Source organism: Phyllobates terribilis, unplaced genomic scaffold (genome assembly GCF_046119375.1).
Source record: "Phyllobates terribilis strain yellow unplaced genomic scaffold, ASM4611937v1 Scaffold_2__4_contigs__length_985480577, whole genome shotgun sequence".
NCBI lineage: Eukaryota > Metazoa > Chordata > Amphibia > Anura > Dendrobatidae > Phyllobates > Phyllobates terribilis.
Window position 1 is genome coordinate 944,940,761 of NW_027362762.1, and position 13,299 is coordinate 944,954,059.

Consider the following 13,299-nt stretch of genomic DNA (forward strand, 5'->3'; position numbering starts at 1 on the left):
CTTGTAGTTCCCCTGTATACATTGTATGGTTCGCTGTCTCCTGGGACTTGTAGTTCCCCTGTATACAGTGTATGGTTTGCTGTCTTCTGGGACTTGTAGTTCCCCTGTATACATAGTATGCTTAGCTGTCTCCAGGGACTTGTAGTTCCCCTGTATACATTGTATAGTTAGCTGTCTCCTGGGACTTGTAGTTCCCCTGTATACAGTGTATGGTTAGCAGTCTCCTGGGACTTGTAGTTCCCCTGTATACATTGTATGGTTAGCTGTCTCCTGAGACTTGTAGTTCCCCTGTATACAGTGTATGGTTAGCAGTCTCCTGGGACTTGTAGTTCCCCTGTATACATTGTATGGTTAGATGCCTCCTGGGACTTGTAGTTCCCCTGTATACATTGTATGGTTCGCTGTCTCCTGGGACTTGTAGTTCCCCTGTATACATTGTATGGTTAGCTGTCTCCTGGGACTTGTAGTTCCCCTGTATACCGTGTATGGTTAGCAGTGTCCTGGGACTTGTAGTTCCCCTGTATACATTGTATGGTTAGCTGCCTCCTGGGACTTGTAGTTCCCCTGTATACATTGTATGGTTCGCTGTCTCCTGGGACTTGTAGTTCCCCTGTCTATAGTGTATGGTTTGCTATCTTCTGGGACTTGTAGTTCTCCTGCTCCCCTTCCCTCTGCAGCACCAGGCGCTGACAGCTCATTGAGAAAACAATGTGGAGATAATGATGACACATGAAAGAGAATAGAAAGAAAACAAGAGCACGTTTAGCTGCACCCAGGAGCTCCGCCCTCCAGCCAGCGCCGGCCAATGAGCGGCCGAGGACGGGCGAGGGGCGGACGCGCTTCCGTGCTGGAGTCTCAGCAGTCAGTTCAGCACCAGCAGCTGTAGACAGCGCACAGAGCCCGGCCGGGGCAGGGGATGGCCTGCCTGACTGCTGCCTTCAGTGTGCCCTCCACCATGGTGAGTGCCTGTGCCTCTGCCCCTCAGGAGCGCACTCAGCTCTCCTACATCTCCATATACACCTGTGTCCTGGGTCTGTGTGGTGGACTATGTGCCATGTCTTGTCTGGATGTAGCAGAGCTGGGTTTGTCAGAGTCTTGTCAACAAGAGCATCGAGCTCTGCTGCATTCTGTCCTGCACAGATCTACTGCCCCCCTGTACGTCACCCCTCCCCCATCTTGGCTCTGCCTGGGATTACATCTATAAATCATCTCAGCCATATAAAATGCCTCAAGGTCACAGCTGAACTGGGATAGGGAAACCTGGGACTTGTAGTTCTCCACGAGCTATAGAGATACTTCTTGCTTGCTGGGATTTGCAGTCCTTCTGCAGCAGGGGAGAACGCTTGTTGTCATCTGATACTTGTGCTCATTGTGTAGTTCCCCTTCAGTATTTAATGGGTTTACTCCTGCGACTTGTAGTTCTACATCATGCATGGAATCACTGGGTGCCTGCTGGGACTTGTAGTCCTTCTATAGCTGGGGAGAACCACTGCTTGTTTCTGTCATTTGACATTTGTGTCCATTGTGTAGTTCCCCTTCAGTAATTAACGGGTTTTTGTCTGGGACTTCTAGTTCTACAGCATGCATAGAATCACTGGTTGTCTGCTGGGGCTTGTAGTTCTACAGCATGCATAGAATCACTGGTTGTCTGCTGGGGCTTGTAGTTCTACAGCATGCATAGAATCACTGGTTGCCTGCTGGGGCTTGTAGTTCTACAGCATGCATAGAATCATTGGTTGCCTGCTGGGACTTCTAGTTCTACAGCACGCATAGAATCATTAGTTGCCTGCTGGGGCTTTTAGTTCTACAGCATGCATAGAATCATTAGTTGCCTGCTGGAGCTTGTAGTTCTACAGCATGCATAGAATCACTGGTTGCCTGCTGGGACTCGTAGTACTACAGCACTCATAGAATCATTGGTTGCCTGCTGGGGCTTGTAGTTCTACAGCATGCATAGAATCACTGGGCGCCTGCTGGGCTTTGTAGTCCCCCTGCCGACATGGAGTCCCTGGCCTCCTCCTATATTATAGGTACAGATATTTATGATGTGAATAATTTATTCTAATATTAATTGCTGGTAAAGTAATGAATGGAGGTGATGACTGATGCATTCAATGTGGCTGTCACTGAGGGTTAACCCTGTAATGCCCGGCTGACAGTCCCTTTCCATCCCTCTCATTGGATTTGCAGGACTTTCTCTCTCGTTAAAATGCTGCAAATGGGACCCGGTTGCAAAAGGGTTAATGACGAGCTGCGCTGTGATTGGCAGCTGCAGGGTTATTACAGGTCTTTATAATGGGCTATTGGAGATGAGTTGCACAAGTCCTGGAGGATTAACCATTTGAGGGAATGTGAGAAGCTTCCTGGCTGCAGCCTGTGGGCACCGGGCACCTGCAGGGGCTGAGCTGCTGCCTCTGACCGATAGTAACCTCTGCCAGCTCAGGATTACGGGATGCTGTGCGCAGGCGCAGTGCCAGCTCAATGCATCCTCCTGGAAAAGATATACAGAGCCAAGCTCATTATATAAGAGCAGAGCTGGTCCAGGACAGGGCAGAAGCCGGGCAGGGAGATATGCACTGATGGCAGCAGAATGTGGAAACACATAGGAGTGCAGCAGCAATGATAGCAATGGGGGAAAGAGAGAGGGGAATGGAAGAAATGGGGGATACTGTACTGATACATGGGGAGAAGCTGTGCTGTACAAGGGGATCTGTCTAATATCTCATACAATAGATTATTGTAATGAGATACATAGTAGATGATAATAGATAGATATATACAGTCCTGCTCATCATTATTGGCACCCATGAAGTGTAAGAAAAAAATGAATGAAGTGACAGTTTTTTTTATATAGAGACTTGTGTTAAATACAAAATAGCAAACGAGAAACAATAATTTAAAACAAAAAACAATGGGAGGGAAACATAGAAAAACCTAAAGCTTGCTGTGTCACTGGTATTGGAACCTTTACATTAATTTAGTATGGAAACACATTGTGACTCGCCTGTGGTAAATCACCAAAGAGATTCACCTGTGATTAATTGTCAGTGCCCATGTGACATGAATTAGCCAATGAATGATGACTTCAGTGTTTTAAAAAGCCACATGGTAGGCCCTGTTCCTTTGTCACAATGGTGAAGACAAAGGAACTGTCTGAGGACATCAGAACTGATATTATTAGCAAACACAAGACTTCCAAAGGGTATAAGGTCAACTCCAAAGACCTTGGTATCCCACTTTCAACAGTGCACAATGTTAATAAGAAGTTTTCCAAGCATGGAACTGTCAAGAACCTCCCTGGACGTGGGGGAAAAAGGAAAATTGACAAGAGATGTCTTCGAAGGTTAGTGCGAATGGTGGAAAAAACACCATGTCAAACATGTGAAGACCTGAAGGCCAACCTGGAACAGTCTGGGGTCAAGGTTTCAACAAGTACCATGCGCCGCACACTAAACTAAGCACAGCTTTATGGGCAAAGGTCAGGGAAGAAACTATTGCTGAAGAAAAGACATAAAAAGGAACGACTGATCTTTGCCAAAGAGTACATTGACAAACCACAATCCTTCTGGGAAAATGTTCTGTGGACAGATGAAATAAAAAAAGAGCTTTCTGGCAATGCGAAGCACCAGTTTGTTTACAGATGGAGCAGTGAAGCTTATAAGGAAAAGAACACCTTACCAACAGTTAAGCATGGTGGAGGATCCATAATGCTGTGGGGTTGCTTTGCTCCGTCTGGTACTGGAGGTCTTGATTGTATCACAAGAATCATGAAATCAGAGAATTATCAAGAGATTTAAGAGCGAAATCTCCTACCTAGTGTAAGAAAACTTGGTTAGTCGAAGATCATGGGTCCTGCAGCTAGTCAATGACCCAAAGCACACATCCAAAAGTACACAGGCTTGGTTGAAAAAGAAAAATGGACTGTTTTGGAATGTCGAGCAATGAGTCCTTACCTCAATCCCATTGAAAATCTTTGGGGTGATCTGAAATCTGCCATTGGGTAAAAGAACCCTTAAAACATTCAAGAGCTTCAACAAACTGCAAAGGAAGAGTGGAAGGAAACTCCAGCTGAGAAGTGCAAGAAGCTTATAGATGGCTACAAGAAACGTCTGGAGGCCGTCAGCAATGCCAAAGGGTGTGCAACCAAGTATTAATTAGGGGGGCAACCAAGTATTAATTAGGGGGGCAACCAAGTATTAATAAGGGGGGCCTTTATTGCTGCACATGCTGTTTATTCTGTTTCTTTTTTGAAATTGCAATATGGAAGTTGAAAACCAATGTTTTATTGTTGTATTACTTTTGACCGCTAATTAAAAATTCCTGAGGATATAACTTTGGTACATTTCCATTTATTTCTGAAGATATTGTACAATCTATGAAAAAAATTAAAGCGTGCCAATAATGGTGAGCAGCACTGTAGATGATCGATAAATAGATAATAGATATGACAGATATATAATGGACAGATAGATAGATAGATGAGTAATGCATCCTCTCCCCTGTGGTGGCGCTGCAGGGAGTTCTGTCGCAGGTTACAGCCGATCACTGGGGATTTCAGCAGCGCCCTGTTGTGATAAGGTAACCTTATTGTTTGGAGTCTGATCTAACTACAATAGATTTTCCTAAATTGACAACACTTTTCTCTGTAATGGTTTATGCTGTTTTTGTTTAATTTTACCCCCCCCCCCAAAAAAAATTAAATAACTCATTACATGAACCGCAAATTAATACCCTTAAAGATACAAGTCATCCGGCAGAGCAGCAGCCCTCGCACAGCTCTGTCAATGGGAATATAAAAACAAAGATAGTGATATTTCCGGCCATTGTCGCAGGGTTAGAATACCACGCTATAGACCCTTGCTCCTCTCCGCTTTTCTTCTTTCCGCCGATCTCGTCCTTCGGTAACATTTTCTCAGCAGTAAAAGTTTCTTAATGAAGCAGCAAATAATTAGACTCAGCAGAAGTCTCGGCCGCTCCTCGCTCTGACGACGTCTGTTTCCTGCTTCATTAAAGGTTATATGACAGCGAGATCCGACTGTTCTCCGAGGCCGAACCACAAACCTGCCAGATCCGTCATCTCCACCGAGCACGGCGGGGAATAACCACAAAGCCCAGCGGGTCCACTGATCTGCAATGAGGTCTGCCGAGCTCCTCCTTCGCCATGGACCCCACTGTATAACTCACTACTACCCCCAATATGTCCATATTACATCTTAGTTATACTCTATAAAACGCTACAACCCCCAACATGTCCATATTACACTCTATAGAGAACTACAACCTCCAACATGTCCACATTACAACTCTATTACACTCTATAAAACACTACTACACCCAACATGTCCATATTACCTCTATAGTGCACTACAACCCCCAACATGTCTATGTTACATCTTAGTTACACTCTATAAAACACTGCAACCCCTAACATGTCCATATTACACTTTTTAGAGCACTACAACCCCCAACGTGTTCATATTACATCTTACTTATACTCTATAAAACACTACAACATGTCCATGTTCCAACTCTATTACACTCTATAGAGCACTACTACCCCCAACATTTCCATGTTACAGCTCTATTACATTCTATAGAACACTACTAACCTCAACATGTCCAACCAATGAACATGACCATAATGCAATTATATTATGCAGTATGCACAGAGGAATATAACCCCCAACATGACATAATACAACTATATTATGCCATAGATAACATACTACAACCCCCAACATGACTGACCACTGGACATCACCATAATATGAGTCTATTATACTGTATACCTAAAGCACTACAACCCCCAACATAAGCATAATACAATTCTATTACACTTTAGAGAACTACAACCCTCAACATGACTCACTGCAATTCTGTTACGCTGCATACATAGAGCACTACAACCCCCAACCTGAGCGACCCCTGGAGATGACATAATACAATTCTATCACATAAAGCACTACAACCCCCAGCATGGTGCCCGCACATCTCTGGCTTCCTGTCTGAGGGCACAGCCTCGGAGGGCTGGCTACTAGTCGGTGGCACTTGGCGCGGCGCCCCCTCTCTGTTTTTTGCCAGCGGCTATTTAACAGTTTTCATTCGGTGACAGAATCACAAAAGCAGATTTGTCCGAGCAGCTGAGCGCTGAATCCTCGCACAATCCCGGCTTCTTCCCCGCACAACCTGAAGTGACCCCCCGAGCCGCCTCCATCTGCACAAATCCTGGGGGATTCACTATTTAGGTTTCTTTTATGTCGCAATGTTTCTTTTTTTGTTGCATTTTTTGCAAAAAGTGACAACAGAAAATACCGCCATATTGCTGCCAGCCGTCATTATGTCGTATGGAGGTGATTTCTGACAACCAATATGGCTGCACATTTACTGCCCTTTAAATGTCCCTTGTACCCCATGGGCGTTGTTTATGGATGTTTTCTAGAGTAAGCCGCCTCCATAACTGGCGCGGGGCACATTCATCCCTTTCTTTCATGTCTTGGTCGCCTCCAGTCCTGGCATCGCTCAATGGGCAGCCTTGATTTAGCCTTCAATCGGGATCCAGGTTTCCTGCCCTCGTCGCGCTGTATTTTCCAGCAGGGTAACCCGATCGCTGGGGGCTTTGTCTGTCGTGTCCTCGGGGAGATATTTGATCATTGGGAACCAGGCGAGAAAGATTTGAACTTTTTGTACCGTCGATTGGTATCAGATGCCACCGAGCCCTGGAACGTTGTGTAATCTTGCTGGAGGCGAAACATCACAAGTAGCTCCGCGATGTGCTGCGGGGAAGAAGCGCCGACCAAAAGACGCAAAAAAAAAAAAATGGCGCAATTTACCTAATAGCCTAATTTTCCCACATCCCCTACTAATATTCCCAATACTCGCCTTCTAAAAAGAAGTTGCGGCTGAAAAGTCAAAAAGTTTGTATCAATTAGTAACTTCGCTTTCTTGCACCAAAAAATAAAGCGGCAGCATATAAAAGGCAAATGTTAAGACTAATAGGTGTCAAAAAAAGGAACAATTTATATATTTAAGATATAAAAGGCGAATATTAAGACTTATAAGTGACCACTTTTTGGTGCCAATCATCGGAAAAAAAAAGTCAAAAGTTACAAAAACTTTTAGAACTTTTTAAAACTTTCATTCAAGGACAGCAAGCAGAGATCTTGGACTTGGAGTACACAAGTTATATGAGAAAATTGCAGAAGTTTTCAGTATGTAATGATTGCGCTTTATTGGATGAAACTGGAATATCCTTTTAAGGAGCCAATTAAGTGCCCAGAGTGCTAAGGGGTTACTTTTTTTTTTTTTTTTAGGAAATGGGTAGAGCTGTTTATAAAAGAAACGGCTCGATCCTCCAAAAATGAGTAATCTGCTGTGGGGAAAAATGGCAAGTTTAGAAGGTTTAGTTTCCCTGCAGCGCCACCACAGGGGAGATGAAGTATTACACTGTTCCTATTAATAATAATAATAATAATAATTTTTTATTTCTATAGCGCCAACATATTCCGCAGCACTTTACATTTTAGAGGGGACTTGTACAGCCAATAAAGACATTACAGAATAGCACATAACTCATTGTACTGTCCATTTCATGTAGGGACGCGTTGGGTCCTCCAGAGAAGGAGACGCTCTTTATAAGGTCATAAATAAGGAACACCCCCCAGAATATGATAATAGGGTGTTCCTTTTTTTTTAATCCAGACCACCCCTTTAAATATAACGACAAAAAGGGATTGACAAGTCTGGTGACGCTTGCCCTTTAAATCTCACAAACGTTATATTTTATGTCTATTTATACTGATTATTATTATTATTTTTTTTTTATGCAGAATTCTAGCATCCCCGCCGCCGCAATGTCAGACCCAAAGTCAGTGTGCGTGTCGCTGGATGAAGTGGTCTCCAGCTGCGCTGGGAGTCAGGACACCCCCCTGCTTAATGGACATTTAAAGAAAGTGGACAACAACCTGACGGAAGCTCAGCGCTTCTCCTCATTACCCCGCAGGCCGGCTGTGAATATCGAATTCAAGGATCTCTCCTTCTCTATCCCTGAAGGGCCGTGGTGGAAAAAGAAAGGTAACAATCGATTCCGGAGGACAAATCACTGACGGCGACGTCTCGTTAAAAGTGACAAATGTCCTTGTGTCTTGTGATAACGCAACGTGTTACGTGTCCTTCAGAGATGAGACGATGTTCGGGAGGGCACTGGTTCTTCTCGAGGAGAACCCGCTGGTGTAAGATGTCTTACAGCCCAGGCAATGCCCTCTGGGAAATAAGTATGCAAATTAGCTCTCCTCCAGAAGGAAGAAAAGTGTTTCTCTAGTGCCCCCCTACATGCAGCTTTCCTGTCTTATCCAGTAAAGAGCTGGGTACATTTTGGCAAAGATGAGTTTCCTGGAAGCCATGTGGTAAACTGAGATTTTGTTCCTGTTTCTTGGTGAATTTTTGGCATTTTGAGCCTTTTTTTTTTCGTTGTTCCATTTGGGTCTTTTTTTTGTGCGTCGATTTTCTATATGTTTGACTATTGTTTTTGTTTTTTTTTCAGTTCGCCATTGAGGACGAGGTTTAGGGTTTTCTAAAGTTGCAAAATTTATTGCAAATTGACTCCAGGAAGGGTTTCATGTACGGCAGAATTTTTCTGCGCAATTGTTGCCACTTTTCTTGCACTAAAAAGATGCAGAGATGGTTAAAGGCATAAAAATATTGCACCAAAAATTGCACAAAATTAATGAATCGCTTGCCCCATTTTGATGAGTTTGGAGAAAAAAAAAATCGGAGAATATATCACTGCACAAAAAAAAGAAAAGTGAATTAATCCCCCCCCCCCCCACAAATGATGAATCGGGCCTGACAACGATAGAATCCGATTGCAAAGGGCCCGACTCCTGACACCCCTGCTGATGAGCCCTATATCTGGTTGTGACCATTCCTGGTCCTGCTGCTCAAACCAGGTCAGTCTTGAGAATGAGACTGCAGTGCCAAGGACAGTCACAACCAAATCTGACCAATGCTGGGATCAGCAGGTTTTGCTTTGTAATCTGACAGGAGCATGATGTAGGGGCAGAGACCCTGATTCCAGCAATGTATCACTTAATTTACTTGGTGCAGCAGTTGTTTTAGAATCACAGTTTTCTCTGCTGCTGATCTAGCAGAGCTCGGAATGCTGAGCTGTGAATGACCCCGCCCACATGAGCTCGGAATGCTGAGCTGTGAATGACCCCGCCCACATGAGCTCGGAATCCTGAGCTCTGTATAACCCCACCCACATGAGCTCGGAATGCTGAGCTATGAATGACCCCGCCCACATGAGCTCGGAATGCTGAGCTGTGAATGACCCCGCCCACATGAGCTCGGAATCCTGAGCTCTGTATAACCCCACCCACATGAGCTCGGAATGCTGAGCTGTGTATGACCCCGCCCACATGAGCTCGGAATGCTGAGCTGTGTATGACCACGCCCACATGAGCTCGGAATGCTGAGCTGTGTATGACCCCGCCTACATGAGCTCGGAATGCTGAGCTTTGTATAACCCCGCCCACATGAGCTCGGAATGCTGAGCTTTGTATAACCCTGCCCACATGAACTCGGAATTCTGAGCTCTGTATAACCCCACCCACACCACTGATTGTTGGGGGTGTGGCAGGACCAGGGGGCACGAAACACCTAGTCCTGTACTGATAATCTCCTGCTAATAAAACACTGATTTTATAGAAACAGCAAAACACAGTCTAGTAAGTGACACATCGCGTCTCTGCCCCTTCATCATGCTGCTCTCAGATTACATAGGAAAAAACACCTGCTGACATATTACCTTTAAAAGCTCCATTGCTGGACCCCCATTTCACTTCTTATAGAGCCACCTATAGGTCGGAATTGAGGCGAACTTGCGGTGGCCACTATGGGTATTTATAGTTTTATCCTGTGATCCTGCCATCCACCTTTATAGTCTCTTAGAATAGAAAATACAATCTTTAAAAGGGGATTCTTATGTTGTTTCTTCAGGAGCGCACCGCTCCTCTGCCTTCTGCTTGCCTGGGTGGAGCAGTGCGCTCCTGATGATTGACAGTTCAGACCGGTGACATGGCTGCAGCACCGGACTGGAGTATTTTGGGCCCACCAGAGAAAACATTCTTCACCATGCATAATTGGTTCTAACAGCAGAGTCTGCCTTTACCTTTATCTCCCATCTTGTCTAGCTGATAATCGGGGTATGATCATTCATAGGAATGATTGTTCCCAAATATCGACCCATCCAAAATATCCAGTAATCAGCTGACAAATCAGCAAAACGCTCATTTGTCGGGGGCAATGATTTTTAGGATTGCTTTAAAATTATCATTCTTGGCAGCATATCACTTTGTGTAAAAAGTAAGTGTACTTCTGCAATGCAGTGCCTGGTAGGGCCCGCCGGGGGATCCTCCGCTCCTCTGGTGGGCCAGTCCAATGCTGCTTGACCAAGAACTGTGCGCTCTCCCATGCTGGAAGTAAACTCAGAAAAGCGCAGGGACTCTGAAGCTGGCCATATTCGGCGAGCTTCAGAGCAGCTCTTCCAAGCTCTAAAGCAAAGAGCTTGCAAGACCCTCCCTACCTAGGAAACCGACCAGTGCAGAGGTAAAGTTAGGCAATGAGCCTTGCACAACAGAATGAAAAATCCCTCCATTCTTGAGACCACAGAAGGTTTTTTTTGCGTTCTTTTCCCCATTTATCCGGATGAGACATCCCCTTTAGTATTGGATTTCACATATTAATCCTCCAGAGACCAAAGGAGCGATGTTCTGCCTGAGCGCTGCTGCTGTCGGACCCTGTAATACTCTGCGCTCCCCTATAAATGCCTCCGTTATCTGCTGTCCGTCATCTTTTGTAAACTGAATTACAGGTTGGCACCGTAGGTTATTCAGGCGGCTGCGTGTCGCCTCACGTGCCCGCCTCGCTAAGTGCCGTGTTCTCACCTATGATTACAGCCCGCTGACTTTTAATAGGAGCAATGAATCAGAGGAGATGACATGGAGCGAGCCCAGAATGTGCTGCCTCCTAGTTTCCTCACGTGCCCGGAAGGTGCTGAAGCCATCCAGGTATCCAAGGAGTCGTTGCCCCATGTGCAGCTGGAACGGGCGCTGTGCCCACCCTTCCCAAGTCTATAACTCGCTATCATACTTTGAGATTTCAATTCCTTACTGCCATTTTCAAGATCTCTGCTTGCTGCCACTGATCGTGAACCTTCTAGATAACATATCCAGAGGCTGAAAACTTGCAAAGATAGTTTGATACAATTGTATCCAGTCCTAGCTGAGCTGAGAATATTTCCAGCAAACATCTGGATACTTTGCTACAATGTGTCAGTGCAGATCACAGGTATCAAACTGTAGCAAACCCTCAGCTGTACTAAGGGCAGTTGGATGTAAACAAGACAGGTTTCATTCACTGACAGCCAGCAGACATATATATAATGATGAGATTTGAAGCAAAACCAAAAAGTATATTGGTTAAATCATTTCATTATGCCATGATCAATTCTTAAGATGTCTGCTTGCTGTCAGTGAATGGAAACATAGTTGTTTCTATCCACAGGCTGAAAATATGCTGATTCCGAGAGCACTCATATACTAAACCAGCTGTGGAAGCAGCAAGCGGACGAATTGAAACAAAAAGCTTTAGGGCTATATTCACACGTTGCATTTTTGCTGCGTTTTTTTTTTAATGCAAATTAAAAGCTGCTTTTTACAGCAAAAGCTATGAGAGTTCAGAAATCTGATGCACACACTTGTTTTTCCTGACTGAATTAGAAAACTGCAGCATGTCGCTTCTTTCAGCTTTTTTACAGTGTTTTTTTCACCCATAGAAAGCAATGAGTAAGTGCAAAAAAGCAGCGAAATAAAGGTTGCCATCAGAAAATGGAGGTACAGCACGATGTGAAACTTATTTATTTTTGTGATTTTTCCCAAGTTTAAACCATAATGTCTTGGTCTCCTCACCCGAGCATAGATATTATTAGTACAGTTTAATTAAATTAGGGATATGTGTGGAAGTAAGCAATACCCTACCAATGGGTGAAAGTAAACAATGTCCGACCAATGTGTGGAAAGAAAGTAATGCCCGACCAATGTGTGAAACTAAACAATGTCCGACCAATGTGTGAAAGTAAACAATGCCTTACCAAGGTGTAAAAGTAAGCAATGCTCTACCAATGGGTAAAAGTAAACAATGCCCTACCAATGTGTGAAAATAAACAATGTCCGACCAATTAGTGAAAGTAAACAATGCCTTACCAAGGTGTAAAAGTAAGCAATTCTCTACCAATGGGTGACAGTAAACAATACCCGACCAATGTGTGAAACTAAACAATGTCCGACCAATGTGTGGAAAGAAAGTAATGCCCGACCAATGTGTGAAACTAAACAATGTCCGACCGATGTGTGAAAGTAAACAATGCCTTACCAAGGTGTGAAAGTAAACAATGCCCTACCAATGTGTGAAACTAAACAATGTCCGACCGATTTATGAAAGTAAACAATGCCTTACCAAGGTGTGAAAGTAAACAATACCCGACCAATGTGTGGAACTAAACAATGTCCGACCAATGTGTGGAAAGAAAGTAATGCCTGACCAATGTGTGAAACTAAACAATTTCCGACCAATGTGTAAAAGTAACCAATGCCTTACCAAGGTGTAAAAGTAAGCAATGCTCTACCAATGGGTAAAAGTAAACAATGCCCTACCAATGTGTGAAACTAAACAATGTCCGACCAATGTGTGAAAGTAAACAATGCCTTACCAAGGTGTAAAAGTAAGCAATGCTCTACCAATGGGTGACAGTAAACAATACCCGACCAATGTGTGAAACTAAACAATGTCCGACCAATGTGTGAAAGAAAGTAATGCCCGACCAATGTGTGAAACTAAACAATGTCCGACCAATGTGTGAAAGTAAACAATGCCTTACTAAGGTGTGAAAGTAAGCAATGTCTTACCAATGTGGGAAAGTAAACAATGCCCAACCAATGTGTGAAAGTAACTTTGGGATCCTGAAAAACGCAGCTTCATCATCAAAACTTCAGGTTTTGGCTGCAGAAAAAAAAGCAGCAAAAAATCAACGTGTGAACATGGCCTTATGGGTGTAGGTAGTGTTTTGGCAACTTATGACCCTACTATAGGCCCCATGGGGTGAAGGACTCGTGCTCTTTTGGAATGTGTACTGCTAGGAACCTGTGCAGGACTTTTTCTTCATAAGGGTGGATAAAGGGGGGTTAAATAAGTGATGGTCCCTCTTTTTTGGTGACATAATCAGAAGGAGCTCCTGTCCTGCTG

The 13,299-nt window shown here is 44.2% G+C and overlaps 1 protein-coding gene across 1 annotated transcript in view; it reads left to right on the plus strand.

Moving 5' to 3' along the window:
- Positions 1–846: 846 nt before the first annotated feature.
- ABCG1 (ATP binding cassette subfamily G member 1) overlaps positions 847–13,299 on the plus strand; it is a 70,498-nt gene continuing 58,045 nt past the window's right edge. Inside the window, exons 1-2 of the mRNA XM_073668489.1 lie at positions 847–958; positions 7,827–8,070. Coding sequence (XP_073524590.1) covers positions 917–958; positions 7,827–8,070 — 286 coding nt within the window. The 5' untranslated portion in view covers positions 847–916. The remainder of the gene's footprint in view (positions 959–7,826; positions 8,071–13,299) is intronic.